Here is a 19,531-nt window from a genome sequence, read left to right on the forward strand (position 1 = left end):
GATGACGGAAACTTGTGTTGCCTCCGAAACGTCGTGATTTAATTTAGTTATTTTCCTTTTTTTTCATCTACGTGACTTTACCTAAAGAACCAAAGAGTATGGATCCTTGCAGTCACGAAAACTTTAAATTTAGAATTACATACGTACCATTGTGGACTCATGACTAACCAAGTCGAACAACAGAAAATATGTTTAAAAATATGGTTGCAATGAGTATAATCCCTCCACCCCCCCCCCCCCCCATAATTCGTCACACCACGAGGTCATTGGAACACCATGCTGGTGTTTCTGGTTGTGATATTCCTCCACATAGCCTACCCTAACCTCATATATTAACTCGTTGTGGTAAAAGCCCACGTCAGTATAAACTAAGGGAAACATCTCGATGTTAAGCTTTCGTGACTGCAGGGATTAATATTCTTGGTTCTTTCGGTAAAGTCACGTAGAAGGCAAATAATGAAATATTAAAGTAATAAAAAGAAAACTTAACATTATTATGTTGATTTTATTTTATTTTATTATTTCCCTTCTACGTGACTTTACCGAAAGAACCAAGAACTAGGGAAACATCGTGTATGGTGTTTCATGAAATAGACAAAAATATGTGCATAAATACAGTACACAAAGATTGACATTTCAAACAATTGTCAGCAGTCCAACTGGCGAGCTGCTTGTTTTACCAGTTAAGATCTATGGACGAAGTCATCATGGGGAAGAAAGTGATGATTCATTCGGTTGAAGAAAATTACCTTTTCCATTGATGCTTGCGACACACTGAGACTGCATCTAAGTGAAGCATATCCATTTGCGTTCCACTCTAGGTCGCTAGAGTTGCTTCGTTGCCATTGCTGGACTGTGTTCTTTTAGTGAAGTATTCTTTGAGCACCTCCTGGCAAGTTGTTGAGGCAAAGTAGTAGATGAGAGGGTCCAGCATGCAGTTAAGAGTGTTGAACACAAGTGACAGCGGGCGCCACCATAAGTTAAGGTGGTTCACATAACCGATGACATGCGTAGCATTGTAGCAACCAAAACAAAACAGATAAATGAGCATCGTAATTATGATCAGCCTAATGGCACGTGTCTTCTTTTCTTGCCCCATGTTGAGCACATTATTGGAGAGGAGCACTTTCATGATGGAGGCGTAGCAGTAGGATGTGACGAACAGTGGGAACACGTACAAGGTAATGCACAACACTAACCGCAGTCTCGCTATGAATTCCAGGTCATCTGGGGCGAAATTATCGCAGCAGGAGGAGGCTTCGCTCGTGTTGTGATCTGTGTTGATATTCATCATCTTGGTCGCGTTCATAGGCACAACGTGCATGAATGCTATCACCCAAGTGATGGCACTCGCCATGCAGCCCCACACCTTGTTCCTCCACACCTTGGACTTGATGGGGTACAGGATGGCGAAGTAGCGGTCCACAGAGAGGGCCATCACGGACAGGATGCTCACGTAGGTGGTCGTGAAGAAGACCGTGTAGACGAAGTGGCAGAGGAAAAGTCCGAAGACCCACACGTTCCCCTTGAAGTAGTACGGGATGATGAAGAATAGGCAGCAGACGAAGAGGACATCTGCTACGGCCAGGTTGATCATCAGCACGGTGGTGGAGGACTTCCTCTTGATGCACGCACAGAGGATGTAGATGGCCACGAGGTTGAGCGGCAGGGCGAGCACGACCACCAGGCAGCTGACAGCCGGCACCACGTGTTCGATTAAGTCCATGGTAGATCTGGATGAGTGACGCTAACATCAGTACACAGATACGTCACTCATGATCAATTTAGCATATACAGAGTACTGGATTTGCATTTTAATAATTTGACCTGACAGCAAACTTAAACTTGCATTGACACAACATTTAAATGTTAAATGTAAAAAAGTATTAGTAATTAGCAACTAGCAAATATTTTGTACAAACAATATTTTGAATATGTATGTGATGAACATCTTTCTATCCAGGCATGTGAGAAGGTGTATCATCTAATGGAGCATCCAATCTTATATCAAAGGAACTCAGAAGTGGTTCTGTAATGTCAACTTCGGCAGGCCATGCTTTAATAAGGGATAATGTTACATGGCTATCCTTTAGAGTTCTGATTGGAAATGCACACATTATTGCATGACAGCACACTTAGTGACGCTAACGCTAGTATGAAAATTAGCTTTAGTTAATGCTCATCTTAGTTGTCGGCCCTGCCCCACAGTGTTGGCAATACCACATTTACATGGTGTGAGCCAGTCTTGCTATAGGATATATTTATATCATAATCAGCCACGGTCTCTTTACTGCTGGATGAAGGTCTCTCCAAGCCATCACCATCTCCTATGGTCTCACATGACAAGAATACATCTAAATTTCGATTTAAAGCTTTCGTGACTGCAGGGATTCATCTTCTTGGTTCTTTCGGTAAAGTCACGTAGAAGGGACATAATAAAATAATAAATATAAATGTATTTTTCTTATGTTAATTTATTATTATTTTATTATTTCCCTTCTACGTGACTTTACCGAAAGAACCAAGAAGAAGAATAATACGTCTGGCTTCTGCACTCAAGCTGATACTCGTTCCTCAACCTCACTGCGAATGTCACGTCGGGTGTCTTCTCTCCTTCGACGATCACTTTGTTGCTAGTTTCGGCCTCGGTCATCATCCCTGTTAATGAAGTGCCCTGCCCAAGTCCACTTCCCTTTCCTTAACAGTCAATACGATGTCTCTTGCTTGCGTGTTTTTTTATCCTTCCTGTGCCTCCGTGTAATTCCAAGCATGCACATGAAATGCTTTTTAATGCATTTTTTCCCTTTTGTTTCACGTTCTTTGTCAATGTCCATCTTTATGTCATACCAGGTGACATGCATTTATTGAAAACTCTTAGTTTAGAAAATAAATTTTCATCGTTAAGTTCCGTTTTCCAAAAGCACTCCAAGCTATTTTTGTCCACCTCTCTATTTCATGATTTCCATCCTGATCCATCTTTAATAACCTCCCTATCTATACATATTGTGATGTGTTTTACAATGGCGTCCTTCCAACAGATAACCAAAATGGTTTCGTCAGCTTGTTGTACGTAACTTTATAGAACATAAGTAAAATAACTTAACCGGGGTTTTTGCAGACACTATTAATTCAAAATAGTTTTTGGGTAATGCCGCGTAATGATCTGGCTAAATTCCTGTTGTAAAACCCGCCACCAACTGACTTAGCCCATCAAAGTCAATTATCACTCTCACAAGTGTTTAGTGCGCTAATTATCATTGTTTCAGCTCACCAGTAAGTCGAATAAGAGTAGTTATAACCAATTTTAACAATTAGATATGGGTCAAATAATTAATAACAATGCATGCAAAAGTATGGCTTAAAAAAAATGAAGGACACCTTAGAGAACTTATATAAAGTATGTTTACACTATTGTGGTTGTCGTCCTACTGCTGTTGTGTCAAGTTCTTGCATAACGCAGAAGGAAACGCTGACCCAACGGGTGTCGAAGTCTACACTGTAAGTACAAAACTCATGCAATCAAAAGTCACTGTTGTCGATTTTCTATTTTTTTTTACTTAAATTTGCTGTCACGTAATATGCCTAAAGTGCAGACGAAAACACCTTGTGGCGGTATAAGTTAGCGATGGGCTTTATTAATCACTTATCACATCCTCGTCATTTTAAATTGTAATGTTTTAATTCAGCAGCTATACACTATTGTGGTATACTTATAATCTGGGATACTAGTTTTGGTGTATAGAAAAACAAGATGCCAAAATGTTGCTGATGGTGTTTCCATTGGTTATTAATAGATTATCCATAAATATGCTCTTTTTTCTAACACATTCTGCACTTGTGAGGTTTGCCATATTTCAGACTGGCCAAAATTTGCAGTAGATTTGTCTTTCGTTAAACACTGGCAGCTCACCGAGTACTCTCCTGCAATGAGGACATAATCCCATGAAACTTTCTAGCACATAAACATGACTGAAACCTCAACAGCGGTACACTCACTTTTGTAGTAGCCAGGTGTCTTTTTGCCAATGCAGTCTTTAGTCTTCAGCGTAGCGATGATGATGCTGATGTTCCACTGAGGTCCATCGTGTAAAAAAAAAACCACGAGAGGCAAAGCTTCAATTCATATTTTACCCTTTTATGCAAGTGACAGGAGTTCCTTGTGTCAACATAAAACCCACTTTGTGACAATATATGCCAAAATAAGATTGGAGTAAAGCCTCCGGAATCGCAAACAATTGCAGTTGCCACTTGCAAAATGTCTACTGGCATTTGCAATTTGCCCTTTAGTCGTACTTTCCGTCAACAGAAAGGCATTATTATGCATGTGACCCATGATCAATGTACACCAGATGAGTTAGAATCCGAACATGTTGTGCAATTCCAGTGAAGGACGTAATACTGTTCTTATAGAGGCTCTGCTCAACAGTGTCTGGGGAGAGCGTTTAAAAGGGAACAATGATCGAGTTAGCCAAAGAACAATGGAGTTCAGAGTGGATGAATCTATGTAATAAGCAAGACGATCTCTCCTTGCCCTCGTGGCTATAGAACAGTTCTCCCTGCATTAAAGGCTATCTTTGAAGCTTTCGTGACTGCAAGGATTCATATTCTTAGGTTTTTTCGGTAAAGTCACGTAGGTGAAAACATTAAAATTAATCAAAGTAAAATAAAATAAAAATCACGACGTTTCGGAGGCAACACAAGCTTCCGTCTTCAGGTGGAACCGTCACAGCCACGACAGCTGTATGACGGTTCCACCTGAAGACGGAGGCTTGTGTTGCCTCCGAAACGTCGTGATTTTTATTTTATTTTACTTTGTTAATTTTAATGTTTTTACCTACGTGACTTTACCGAAAAAAACTAAGAATACAAAGGCTATCTTCCATTCTTGTTGGTTTCCAAGAAGCCAGGAATGTGCATTACTTTACCTTGAGTCGGCTGTGGTTGCGCACAATTGTGATCCAACGTATTGGAGGCAAGGGTTGGTAGATGATGCATTTGTAAAAGTCTGAAAATAATGTTGAGACTCGGTGTGGTTTTTCTGGATAAAGGACATTATTACATTATTCTTGTTTGTACCCACTATGAATGTGAGAAGGAGTGGAGTGGTTCACTTACATAGGCCGTAGAGGATAATACTGCACAGGAAACACATTTTGGACAATATATTTATTTTACAGCAGACATTTGGTGATTGAATAACATTTCTGCTAGACATCCACTTTGGCTGTTTTAGCAAATGTGGGGAATTAGACAGGTTTCATGAAACAGGCCTTTGCAACACTTCCCGGTAAATGTGTAGCTGCCTATTGGCACGTACAGATGGGCAGACATACGCTCTGCGTCTTGGCTCGGTGCTAGAAACCACATATTAAAAAAATAACTAATTTTGGCTTTTTTCCAAGCATGTTACCAAAACATCTGCTATATGTTACTTTACAAAAGATCAGTTTTGGGCACACAAAATAAACAACGTACAGTATTTCAAATGTGTTTTAAATAAAAAAAATCACTGTGGAAGAAATTATGTGTCTGACTTTGCTGGAACTTGCGGTATGATAGAGCTGCTGTCCTATGCATTTTCATTAAAAAATCATGAAAATAGATTTAATACCGATTTAAAGCGTTCGTGACGTCAGGGATTCATCTTCTTGGTTCTTTCGGTAAAGTCACGTAGAAGGGAAATAATAAAATAATAAAAATAAAACGTAATAAAATACAATTCTCACGACGTTTCGGCCACAACGCAAGCAGCCGTCCTCAGGTGAAGACGCTGTCTTTCCAACAAACCTGTTCTTCACCTGAGGACGGCTGCTTGCGTTGTGGCCGAAACTTCGTGAGAATTGTATTTTTATTAATGCTTAATTTTTTATTATTTTATTATTTCCCTTCTACGTGACTTTACCGAAAGAACCAAGAAGATAGATTTAATACATTTTTTTTTATTATATCATTATTACCAGCCATGATTAATCCACTGCTGGATGGCAATTGTATTCATAAGCGTTTACTGGATGGAATTGCAGTTGCAGTCATGTACTGTCATGATTGAAATGTACTACGTGGTATTGGAATGAAAGTAACAACCAAAAACAGACAATATTATTAATAACACTTTACTGCATACTTGTAGTAACGCAGTTGCAAGGAATAGAACAGTATGTGTTGCGTGATAGATGAATTAAGAAAATTTGGACTTTAATAAACAAATGCCAGACTAACGAATAGCAATTACAGGGTGGAACATGACCCAAAGGGTCAAAAAGAAATACTCTATTACATTCTGTACCCATGTTGCATGTGTGGGTGTCTTCGGCTTTTTAATTCAGCATGTGTTTATTATTAAGAAGGGTTGTAAATGGTGCAGGCCTGCCTCTCATTGGCATGCTGTGGCTGAAACTCATGCACACAGTGCGTGATTCTTGCACCCCATAACTTCAGCGGCTTGACAGCTGAAATTGTTGAGGCTGGGCATACAAGATCTGTTAAGCAACATTCAACTAAATTGTAACAGTGCTTATAGTGAATGTTGGATTGGGGCCAGACCTCTGTGATTGTCTTTGGAATCCCATGATCCCTTGGGGGCCTTGCATATTTTGTTCTTGAGATCAAGTTTACTTTTGGTTGTAATATATTTCTTGGCAAAAGATGCAAATGATGCTTCCACCCAACCACTCACTGAATCCAAGCGCTAAATTGCAAGCTCCTTTTATATCCCACATCCGTTGACCAAATTGGTCTGCGCTCATACACAGGTGCATCAACTCACTGCACCTTAAACAATACACGGGGCTACGTTGCTTAGTTTCTACACAGTGAACATATTGGCTCGCAACTTGATTTGAACGGATTCCGTATTTGTGCTGTGAAAACCGAATAAACTGATCCACCATACTAAGAAGCACCCTAATCTTAACTTGTGCACCGCTTTCTAAACTTTATTATAATCGAGATATATTCCTGAAATTATTTCCCAAAACCTACAGGCCTGTGGATAAACACGCAGTCCCTTGGTTTTGATGGAAATGTGTTCATATAGTGACAGTACCTTGAATTGCATACAACACATAAGGGATGCAGGAGTTTAGAAATTGGGAATGGTACTTTCAGAATGTGGCTAAATGTTTAATATATATCATAAGGATCTTAGGCTGTGGTGCTGTTATTATTTGCTGCCTACGATGTCATATGTTAGTGTGACTGGGTTCTGACTCCTCATTACTCATAGCTTGTTGAGATTTACCCCAAGCCTCACTACTTAAGTGCAATGTTGATACACAGATATGCACATCTCCACCATCTGTTTGGCAACTCAGGTCTCGCTTGATAATAGGACTTCGAGTCTCAATGGCCTCTTATGTGGGTTATAAATAAAGGTCGACCATCCGTCCACCTGGGGTGCTGGCAGATTGAATAGCTCACTACAAACCAAGCAATCTGAGTTTGATTGTCAGCGACCGCTAAAACATCAGTAGCAGGTGATATCTGAGCTGGTGCTGGACCCCTCTTTACCAACTTACACTGACCAGCATCGTCAAGTATAGTCAAACAACCTCCGTGACCGATACGCATCCAGCCATGGATTGACAAATAAATACTGTTATTTGTCTAATTGATGTTTTTGACCAGAATTTGCAATGGTCTTTACAAGGTGTCGTCAAGAATGATACATTAGGCTGTGTATGTAATTATTTGCTGTATCTACAGTACGTGTCTTCCTCATTTAGGATTAGCATGGCAACCACATGGTGTCAAAGGTAACCAGGATGTCCACATCAATTTGCACGTACGTTGTGTACATCGATAGAGTACACAAATGTAAACATACACATTGCCTTGATATTGCTTTGATTATTTACAGAAAACTCCTTGAAATTTTGTAGCAATATTTACCATATCATTCATCTATACGCCATATGCGTCTGCGATTCCTATCAGACAGGAAAACTTAGGAGAAATGCTCAAAGTGTGTGAGTGAGTGGTGCGATTAGCCAACATGTGCAGTAGTTGCAAGCATAAATTAGCCGAAAGGAGTGGCAAGCGCAAATCAATTCTGGCACTGTGTGCGTACCCTAAATAAAAACACTGCGGTTTACTTTTCGATTTAAAGCTTTCGTGACTGCAGGGATTCATCTTCTTGGTTCTTTCGGTCTTCTTGACAGACTGTTCTTCACCTGAGGACGGCTGCTTGCGTTGTGGCCGAAACGTCGTGAGAATTATTTTATTATGTTTTATTTTTATTATTTTATTATTTCCATTATACGTGACTTTACCGAAAGAACCAAGAAGACTGCGGTTTACATGAAGTATTCATGCATGCATGCACATATTTTATGTTCTCATTTTGCATGTGTCCTCTCCTCTTTAAGAATGATGTTTGTGTGGGTCCTCTTTTTGTGCGTACATATCTCGATTGGCCTGGCGGTAGAGGCATTTTAATTTGACCGCCCAAGTGATACAACTGTACAATTGTTAAATCTAATACGGTTACATGTTTGTGCAATCACATCAGCATGAGGCAGCATGGGACATGTTGTGCCCTGGAACACAGCACGTGTCACCTCCAGTAAATGAGAACTTTACTGTCACAACATTGACAGCAGTGAGAATGTTTAATGTACTCTGTTTGCAACACTGGGATCTGTTTGAATAGAATTAGATTTCTCATCTCACATGCTGCTTGAATCGTAAGAGCGTCTGTAAGCTGAGACAATACTATTGGTATATTGATCTTGCTTAATAGGTATTTGTAAAATTTCGATTTAAAGCTTTCGTGACTGCAGGGATTCAAGAATAGGCATTTGTAAAATTTTAAGCTTATGATACATCTCCTCTTGAGTAGCTTATTTATATAAATTACACGATTGTACATTAAAACAATATTTTACAATTATAGTACTAAATTAAAATAGCTCCATGTCGCTCTGAATTATTCAAAACATTTTTAAATTCCGTATTATTTGTTCGCTATCTCTTGAGTGTATTACGTTATAGTATTTTAAAAAAATTAATAAAATTTTATTTATTTATTATTACATTTGCTTTCTGAAAACATTGTGGTCCATGAAGTACAATACACATATCTTATCTATAAATTACATTTATTGAGGCCGCAGCTGCAGTCGTTGGGCCATAGGGAAATCACTTTGTTATCACAAATTGCACAAATACAGGGACTCCTCTACTTACGACGAACACTTTACTTACGAACTTTCAGAGATATACTAACAAACACATTCCTGCGGAGGGAGCTGGTAGAAACGTTGGGTTGCTCGGTCAATGGCCAGGGTCAAAGGCGGCGTAGTGTATTCCGCAAATATGCCCGATTGTGAGGGCGGGCACAAGCCGGCGTGAGTAGGTTAAACGTTGATTTTATAAGGGCACCACGGGGTGACCAGCCCCTCCCCACCCTCTCCACCCAGCCTCTCCCCACCCTCCCCTCCCCACCCAGCGCCTCCCTCCCCACCCAGCCCCTCCCTGCACGACGGACGGACACAATAATCCCCTGTGGGCTGGTGGAACCAGTGGGTTCTTACCAGTAACATGTCCGTCTGTCCAGTTGCCTGTTCGGACCAAGAGTCCTAAGTTCAACCGCCGCGCAATAGATGGGGGTGGTTGCATCTACATCATGCAGAACATGAAGAACCAGTGGCATCTACATCGGCAGAACATGAAGAACCAGTGGCATCTACATCTACAGGAGAGTATACAACTTTTAAAGCCATTCCCCGTGTTTAGTGTACATGCCGTACGACATGTTTGGAATCGACGGGAGTAAAGTTGGACTGATGAACAAATCGACTTACGAACAAACCTCAGGAACCTAACTAGTTCGTAAGTAGAGGAGTACGTTTATATTTTGTGTGAAAATTTATTTTTCTGCAGTGGAGATCACTGCCTATCTCTCCAAGCGAGGGTTGGCGAGGCTGTGCTGTTCAGACAATGCATGGCAGGTGGCACCCTCTGAGCTTCAACATTTGATGTAGATTGATACAAATGTAACGGGTTCCGGAGACACTTGTAGATGTAACTTCTTTATTACAATACAACACTCCAACAGTCCTGATACTCTGTTACAGCCTAGGTACACAGCCTAGCTACACAGCCTAGATACTCTACTCTGGCTACGCTCATCCTCACAAGGTCGTAGAGTCGGGAGTTCCAGAGTCCCACCACTGGCTCTCACAGCATCCCAGGGTCTTCAGATGGCTGGTCGTGGGTCTTGGGTCTTGAGTTACAACTGGGCCCCGATCGTCCAGGGAGCTCTCCTTTTATGCCTGGTCCAACGAGGGGTGGGGCCGTGTGCGCCACCAGACATCCCACAGAGCACACACAGCCCCCCCCCCCCCCCCCCCGTTGGCGGCGCCCAGGGGATTAAGCGCCTGGGAACTCAACGCCTGGCGCCCAGAGGCTTAAGCGTCTGGACCCCCTGGGAACCCAGCGCCTGGCGCCCAAAGGCTTAAGCGTCTGGACTCGCCTGGGATCCCAGAGCCGATGTTCTTGTAAGAGCCGGTCTGGGGACTCAGGGTGCCGTAATCCCAGCTTAACCAGAGCTGGGTCAGCTAGCCTCCCCTAGCCCTGTAGTGGAGGACCTAGGAGTAGGCTAGCCGGGACAGAGATTGTGGGATCTCCCTGTTAGACGGGTGAAGGGGCCGATACCCCTTCGAATGTTGTATATCTCGGCCTGTAATTTACACTGTGGTTAATAAATAAGTGTGCCTCCGACTACGTCGTCCAAGTCTCCTTGAACCTACTACACGTGCAGTAGTTGCTATGTATACTCACCTGCTCATAAATTTAGATCAGCCACAGCCGTTCAAGTACCCTGCCCACCGAAACAAAGCATCTTTGTGGCAGATACTCTTGGCTGATTCATTACTTCTAACACAAGCAGCAAAATCAAGTTTGACAACTTCGATCCTTGCTCGCATAGATTAAGGCGTTGTGTGGTCTTGAGAGGGTCGACGTGATTCGCATTTTACTCTTCACCTGAAGACAATGCTGTCTGGTGCATTGTTGGTTGAATAATGATAAGAGTTGTTCTCGAAAGGAAAAATGCTGCAGGTTCAGATATGTTAATTTAGCATTTTTGTGTTGTGATTAGTCATTGGAAATGATAACGCTTTGTGTATTCCTGTATGTAGAGTCACTCAAATTATACATGTGCATTACATACATCTGTTAAAATTAGGATAACTGAAAAGGTTACAAAAACCCATTCATTAGCCAAAATAACGTCAAATATACGAATGGCCTTAAGCTGACATAACTACAATTCAGTGTCGTGTGTTGACTTTTCTCTAATTGTCGGTTATTTAATTGCACGTATTTCATATCCATTTTGAATTGCAACGGATATTAATTAAATAAAATGTGTGATTTTGTTTGTACTGGAATGGAAAATGTAATTCATACACATCTAACACATGCGTTCCAGATGTCAGTTGAACAAAGCCAAGTATGCATGCTTGGGTTAACTTTTCACCAAATTCTGTGCGAATTCCAAACTTTGGTTACGTAGCGCTTACGGAATAACAGCCACGGCAATGAAAGGCATTGAAATACATTTGGGGAAAACAATTCGGTTGAATTGATGAATATACACGTGTGTATTTGTTAGTATCTCAATGATGTTAGAAGGCAGCAGGACTTATAATTATACTGGTAGGAACCTCCTGGTTACACCAGCCCACAGGGGATTACTGTGTCCGTCGTGCAGGGAGGGGCTGGGTGGGGAGGGAGGGGCTGGGTGGGGAGGGGAGGGTGGGGAGGGGCTGAGTGGGGAGGGTAGGGCTAGGTGGGGAGGGGAGGGTGGGGAGGGGCTGGGTGGGGAGGGGCTGGGTGGGGAGGGTGGGGAGGGGCTGGGTAGGGAGGGTGGGGAGGGGCTGGGTGAGGAGGGTGGGGCTGGGTGGGGGGTGGGAGGGGTGGGGCTGGGTGGGGAGGGGCTGGTCACCCCGTGGTGCCCTTATAAAACTCAACGTTTAACCTACTCACGCCGGCTTGTGCCCGCCCTCACAGTCGGGCATATTTGCGGAATACACCCCTGGCCATTGACCGAGCAACCCAACGTTCCTACCAGCTCCCTCCGCAGGAATGTGTTTGGGAAAGGTGGTGCCCTGGGAGCAGAAACGTGCTATTCTGAGTGAAGTTTAATTCTAAGTCAGTCGTGACCTCTGGCATGTGTTCACTTGTAATAAAAATCTAAAGTGTGCTTGCCAGTAAATCTACCAAGATGGTGTAAAATTTGCCAAGGCTTGCATATATTGTTGTGTACTCACCAAGTAGAGGTTGAAATGTTATGTCTTCTCCAACCATTGTGAATATCAAACAGCGATGATGCTAAGAATGCATTTGCAATATGTCCATTAGCTGTTGGGAAATGTGCCTCATTTTTGTATTTGTCAAGGATCCCTTTGAAGAATTAGTGAATGGTGGTCATTGTGTCCGAAGATTTATCTCCTTGCCTGGCTGCCCTTATAACATATGCACTGTTTACTTTCTTCATGCAATCTCAGTGTAGCTGTTCTATCTTTGTAAATGTGTTTTTATATTTTCTAGATATATGTTGTTTAGGCCTTGGTTTGTGAGAGCTTGGGTGACTCCATGACTTTCCACTCTACGAATGCACAATGACCAATGGGAACAGAAAATTAGGAGGAACATTTGAGACCAACCAGAAATTGTAAGCAAGCCAGGCTTTGGAAATGTTTCTCTACCATCGATCACATACATACAATGAAAAATATTCTGGAAAAATCCAAAGAATATCGTGTAACATTATGCCTTGCTTTTGCAGATTACGATTCAGCATTTGACTCGTTGAAACACGATGAAGTTGCCCAATAATTAAGACCGATATAAAAAAGACATCAATAAATAACGAAAAACATGGAACAGCCACAGTGAGATTACATGTCACAATTAAACAAATTACATATCAGAAGGAGAGTCAGGTAAGGAGAGATACTTTCACCACAGTTCTTCACAGGAACATCAGAAAATGTTTTATTCAATACATCGAATTGGGGAAATAAGAGCGTAAACATTAATGGATAACCATATATACATCTCTGTGTTGCTGATGATACAATGATTACAATAACAAATGGACAATGAATTACAGGTAAATGTTTTATATTATTGAAGGTAAAGTCACCTACCTTTCGGTAAAGTCACCTATGTGACTTTACCGAAAGGACCAAAGAGTATGGATTCCTGCAGTCACCAAAACTTCAAATCAAGATGAAGGTAATTGTTTTAAAGTTCGGATCAAGATGAGAAAAACAAAATTCATCAACAACAAGTTCGCTGAAAAAATTAAGACATTTGTTTGGGAGACAACTGGAAACGCATCACAATATATATACCTCGTGCACTTATTAAAGGTGGACTGGGAACAAAATGATATATCATTTATACATTTGTTAAAATATTGGCAAAACTATATAGTTACTTTTGGCTTCTATGAAATAACAACACATACAAGAGAATACAAATACATGTCGGCTTGTGTAAGACTTTCACAGACTTCAAATTGAGAAGATGGACAATATGTATGAGTTTGTCCAGCTGGTGGTGTGAGACTGATCAATGGCGGGATGCGAGCAGTGTTGCCTTCATAAGATTATACGAATCCAAGGGCAAACAAAGGTAGGTGACAGGTAAAGGATGAGACAAGAGGTCACAATAATTCGGATATCTACTCAAGTTTGATTGAGGACATCGTGAGAGCTGATGCAACAGAAACCGACACGATGGAAAATAGGAAGAGCTCAGAGCAGATTGGAAGACGTAGTCGACATAGACTTGGCACATTTGGATCTAACAATACCAACAACAGAGAAGGAGATGAACGATTTCAAGAAGTGGGTGATGAGCAGCCTCTAGTTGCTCTGAAAGATTAGAAAAGTACCAATTCTGCGTGATCATCGTTGCTGTGTGAGATATTGGAAGCACAATTTCTATGCCAAATGCGTGAAATGTACGCTTTAAACTGAGCAGATTTATATCGTAATGGAGTAACCATTACTAACCAAGTCAAAAAATATAAAAGATGATTTGTACTCATGAAACCCCCAAAGCTGAAACCCACATATGGTAGATTCAACCTCCAACAAACAGGTGCATGTAATACTCTACATAGATTGACAATTATGCCATGTCACGTGTCCTCAGTACAAACATGGATACTTTGTCATAATTTCAACTGGTGAGAGGCTTGTTTTGGTCAGTTAAGACGCCACGAGGGGAGTCATCAGGGGGAAGAAATTTATTATTTATTTGTTTAAAGCAAATTACCTATCCCATTGATGCCTGTAACATACTGCGTCTCCATCTAATTTAAGCGCATGCATTTTGCATTCCACCGTAGGCCTCAAGACTCAAGAGTACGTTCGCTGAAGCAAGTGACCGATTCTGCGGACACCTTGAGCATACAAAATACAGGGCTTCCATGAAACGCCCCTCTACTTTCATTGAAAGCAAAGCAATTTAGGGTAAATTACGCAATAATACAAATCAGAGTTCGTCCTGAAGGTGGTGTTCGCGGACAAGCGCCCGGTGGCCGGGTGACCCACGTAATCCGGTCGGGCCCAGCCCGGAATGTTTACGCGGGTGAAGGGCGTGTGCGTGATGCCAGTATGGAAGCGAGAGAGGGATGAGTCTCGGAAAGGCTGAACACCGGCGATGGACACACTCGCTACGGGGACGTTGGAATGCCCACGTCACTGGTGGGGAAGGGAAGGTCTCGACTAGACGTATTCGGTCTCACCTCCGCACACAGCATTGGCACTGGTACCAAACTTAACACTCAAGCATCAGCACCGTCAATATCTGGGCACAGTTCAAATATGTCAGCCGCATTGCGGAACGCATTTTGCAGTATCTGTGGAGTTCTTTTTTTGGAACTGCCGCCAATATATAGGTATGATATCCTAAACCTTGCAGATCTCTAGCTCGTGTTTGATACCACCTCTGACTTGATAAAGCCCCGTGCAAAGGAATCCAAAGGCGTTAAATCCGGAGATGGAGCTGTCCAGGGATCTGATGCCACTGCGTCTCATCAAGTGATTTGGAAAACGTTCATTCAGCTACTTCTAAACGATGTTTGCGTAATGACAAGGAACCCCATCTTATTGCAAATGTTACTACCATCACACGTTCTTGTACGTTCATATTCATAGGGTCCTGCAAAGAAACGTGCATATACCATTAGTTCAATGAAATGGATAGGGGCTCTGCAGTTGATAAAATGAAAAGAAAGTGTTTAAGATGTCATATTTTTCTTGAAAAGTCAAGCACATCCGTTTTGCTTTCGATGCTAGGTATCCAGAGGTGCTTCATTGCCATTGCTGAGCCGTCTTTTTTGGCTGAAGTATCGTTTCAGGACCTCCTGGCAGGTGAATGAGGCAAAGTAGTAGATGAGAGGGTCCAGCATGCAGTTGAAGGTGTTGAACACAAGTGACAGCGGGCGCCACCATATGTTAGAGTGGCTAACATAACCGATGACATGCGTAGCATTGTAACAACCAAAACAAAACAGATAAATGAGCATCGTAATTATGATCAGCTTAATGGCACGTGTCTTCTTTTCTTTCCGCATGCTGAGAACATTTTTGGAGAGGAGCACTTTCATGATGGAGGCGTAGCAGTAGGATGTGACGAACAGCGGAATCACGTACAAGACTATGCACAGCACTAACCGAAGACCCTCTATGAAATGCAAGTCATCTTGGCTGAAGTTATCATAGCAGGAGGAGGCAGCTTCACTCGTGTTGTGAGCTGGGTCGATATTCATCAAGTTGACCAGATTAATGGGTAAAATGTGGATTAATACCACCACCCAGATGATGGCACTCGCCATGCAGCCCCACACCTTGTTCCTCCACACCTTGGACTTGATGGGGTACAGGATGGCGAGGTAGCGGTCCACAGAGATGGCCATCATGGACAGGGTGCTCACGTAGGTGGTCGTAAAGAAGACCGTGTAGACGAAGTGGCAGAGGAAAAGTCCGAAGACCCACACGTTTGCCATAAAGTAGTACGGGATGATGAAGAATAGGCAGCAGACGAAGAGGACATCTGCTACGGCCAGGTTGATCATCAGCATGGTGGTGGAGGACTTCCTCTTGATGCACGCACAGAGGATGTAGATGGCCACGAGGTTGAGCGGCAGGGCGAGCACGACCACCAGGCAGCTGACAGCCGGCACCACATCTTCGGTTAATTGCATAGTTGACCTGGATGAGTGACGTTAACGTCAGTACACAGATACAGCAACTAGTTATCAATGTATCCATTTACACAGTACTACAGTGCCCTTTAAAAAACGTATTTGGACAATATAAAGATGTAAAACAAATACTTTAAAAGCCCAATAAATTCGTGATATGCACATAATGAAAGTGTATTTCGAACAATATTTATGTTCAATAGGTATGCAATCAAATGCCCTTTGTCAGGGCATACGAGGAGGTTGAGCAGCCAGTGCAGATGAGAGGCACTTGAAGGGACCTGAGATGTAGTTCTGTGATGTCACCTTCCAGAGGCCGTTATCTAACGTGGGGCCAGTGTTACACGGCTTTCTGTGGCAGCTCCGAGTGGGAATGTATTTGTGTCATGACTGACATCAGAGCGCAATTAGTGACGCTGAGGCTATTACGCAAATGAGCATCAGTTAATGCTCATCTCAGCGACCGCGAGCCAGTGTTGACAATGCCACACTTCTATGGTAGCAATCGTCTTGCTAATTCAATGGGGGGGGGGGGAGTTAAAATAATTAACAGTAAGATAATATTCTTGGTTCTTTCGGTAAAAGTCACGTAGAAGGGAAATAATAAAATCATAAAAATAAAACATAAAATTCTCAGCCGTGGCAGATCATTGTTATAATTCAGTGGGCTAACATGACATCGACTTCTCCAAGACGGAGGTTCTCTGCAAGCCATCCGGCTACCATGAAAGATTCGTTCATGAGGCCATTCCACATATACAAATATACAATTTTAACCGAGAAGATGGATTCTGGCTCAGCAATCATTGGAAGGACGTGATAAACCATTTCGGGTCTTGATTGATTGTGTTCACGTTTACGGTGACTTTCAGACCGCATTCCATTCGCTGGCATTGACTATATAGCGTTTGTATTCTCTTCACGGATCGGAGTTTTTTGCTCCGCTGCAAGTTTCCTGCTACCACTCTCCCATTGACATATTTCTTTGCTCCCTCTTAGTACCTTTAGTAAAATTTCCCTCCCTTTATTACTGCTAATTCTACATAATACACGAGCATAATTTGACTTTGAGACCCCCCCCCCCACCGCCTACACATTCGACAAGGAGTGACTCACCTCATATCTGCATTTGTCATCAACATGCTAAATTACCCTGTTGATATGTAAACTCCTTTGTCAAGGCGCTCTCCTCCTCCCACCCAGCTTAAAATACGCTGCCAAGCTTAGCAGTGTTCATTAGGATGCTGTCTTTCCGACAGCTCGGTTCTTCACCTGAGGACGGCTGCTTGCGTTGTGGCCGAAACATCGTGAGAATTTTATTATGTTTTATTTTGTAAAATTTATTATTATTTTATTATTTCCCTTCTACGTGACTTTACCAAAAGAACCAAAAATATTAATCCCTGCAGTCACGAAAGCTTTAAATCGAAAAGTAAGATAATACTTGGTATTATCGTGAGCCTTATGTATATAACAAAATACTTAATCTATGTAGAGTATTAAAATGTTGTTATGCATGTATGTTTAACTTTTTTCACACCGTACTTAGTCAACCATGCTAAACGTAGGTGTGGGGGAAGGACAACAAACTAAGCATAAAATAACTTGTAAAGAAATTAGTTTTTAATCTAGAATCCCGTTGTGTAGTGCAGTAATAAACATTTGTATGCAGTCACAACTATCCATTGGTTTGCCTCTTATCGAAACTGTAAGGACAAATTATATTCAATCGATTTCATTGGCTATTTTGAAATAAATTTAACAAGAAATAATAGTAAGATATTATACCCAATATGGATATGAAACACATTGTGGTATCATTATTTAGTGATGAACTTCATTGCTCATGTGTCAACACTTTCGCTTAGTCATATTAAATTATGATTTTCTATTGCAGTAACTATATACGATTGTACCGTTATAGTCTGGGGTACCTGTGTTGATGTGGTATATCAACATTTGGTTCCAAAATAAGATTTTTTGCATTTTCATTGGTTATAATTGCATTATGCTGAATGTGCTCCGTTTTCTTAAACGTTCTGAAATGATGAGCTTTACCATATGCCAGATGCTCACTTCATACTGGCAGTTCACAGATTACCATTTCTGAATTTATTATATAAACCCACTAATCGTTTTACCACATCAACATTACTGCAACTTCAAAAGCGGTAAACGTACTTTTGTAGTAGCCAGATGTCTTCTATGCCCGTTGTCTTCAGCGTCGAGATGGTGATGTCCCACAGATATCAAGTCGTGTTGAAAAACCATCAGACGTAAATACGCCCCGCATGATAAAGCCTTCTGTGCAAGTGACTGAAGTTCCTGGTATCAGCGTAAAACCACTATGTGTTCATGTTTCAGAAAAAAAGGGAACACAGTCTTGTTTGGTTATGAATCACGGTTGTAATTTCGCAAAATGTCTCATGGAAATTGTAATTTGCCCTTTACTCACAGTTTGTGTCAACAAGGCGTTATTATCCATTTGACCCGCTATCAATATGCACCAGATGAGTTGGAATCAGATTTTGTTGTGATATTCCAATAAAGTATTTCACACTGTTTGTACAGAGGTTCAGATCAACAGTGACTGAATGAGCAAATGAACCGTGATGTGTTCAAGTTGATGTAGCGATGTAATACGCTAAGAGGACACGTTTCCCATCTTCAGAGATAAAGACATCTCACAGATCCCTCTTGGCTACACAATATCCCTAGTCTCCTTTGAGGGCTACCAACGACTATTTTTGGTTTCCAACAAGATGGGCATGTACATGTGTGCATGTTGAACGTCTTTCGCATCATACGTAGCCAACGGTGCTAATCGGAGGTACATGGCCTTACCTTGAGTCAGGTGTGGTGGTTCAACGCCTCTGTGATCCAGAAATTTGGAGCACGTGTTGGTGGGCGATGCCGATTTGTGATACTCTGAAACCCCGCTAGGTGTGGCATTACAGTAGATGATACTGGTAGGAACCTCCTGGTTACACCAGCCCACAGGGGGTTATTGTGTCCGTCGTTCAGGGAGGGGCTGGGTGGAGAGGGAGGGGCTGGGTGGGGAGGGGAGGGTGGGTAGGGGCTGGGTGGGGAGGGTGGGGCTGGGTGGGGAGGGTGGGGCTGGGTGGGGGGTGGGAAGGTTGGGGCTGGGTGGGGAGGGGCTGGTCACCCCGTGGTGCCCTTATAAAACTCAACGTTTAACCTAATCACGCCGGCTTGTGCCCGCCCTCACAGTCGGCCATATTTGCGGAATACACCATGCCGCCGTTGACCCTGCAGGCCATTGACCGAGCAATCCAACGTTCC

General features: G+C 42.2%; 2 protein-coding genes across 3 annotated transcripts; both read right to left on the minus strand.

Annotated features, from left to right (window-relative positions):
- Nucleotides 1–576: 576 nt before the first annotated feature.
- Nucleotides 577–4,348, minus strand: LOC133346907 (proteinase-activated receptor 1-like). 2 transcript variants are annotated; one of them, XM_061558735.1, is made up of 2 exons: nucleotides 3,997–4,348; nucleotides 577–1,733 (listed from the first exon to the last, which is right to left on the minus strand). In XM_061558735.1, exon 2 carries the CDS (start codon nucleotides 1,724–1,726, stop codon nucleotides 818–820), a length of 909 nt encoding a protein of 302 aa, XP_061414719.1. In that variant the 5' UTR covers nucleotides 1,727–1,733; nucleotides 3,997–4,348; the 3' UTR covers nucleotides 577–817. The 2 variants fall into 2 exon arrangements, with proteins under 2 accessions (XP_061414719.1, XP_061414718.1); XM_061558734.1 differs by having other exon boundaries at nucleotides 577–1,747.
- Nucleotides 4,349–12,990: 8,642 nt separating this feature from the next.
- LOC133346908 (free fatty acid receptor 2-like) lies at nucleotides 12,991–18,547 on the minus strand. Its single transcript, XM_061558736.1, has 2 exons — nucleotides 18,410–18,547; nucleotides 12,991–16,235 (listed from the first exon to the last, which is right to left on the minus strand). The coding sequence occupies exon 2, from the start codon at nucleotides 16,226–16,228 to the stop codon at nucleotides 15,317–15,319; it is 912 nt and encodes a 303-aa protein (XP_061414720.1). The 5' UTR covers nucleotides 16,229–16,235; nucleotides 18,410–18,547; the 3' UTR covers nucleotides 12,991–15,316.
- Nucleotides 18,548–19,531: the final 984 nt, after the last annotated feature.

This window comes from Lethenteron reissneri, chromosome 25 (assembly GCF_015708825.2).
Source record: "Lethenteron reissneri isolate LAM-NWPU_2019-01 chromosome 25, ASM1570882v1, whole genome shotgun sequence".
Classification (NCBI taxonomy): Eukaryota; Metazoa; Chordata; class Hyperoartia; order Petromyzontiformes; family Petromyzontidae; genus Lethenteron; species Lethenteron reissneri.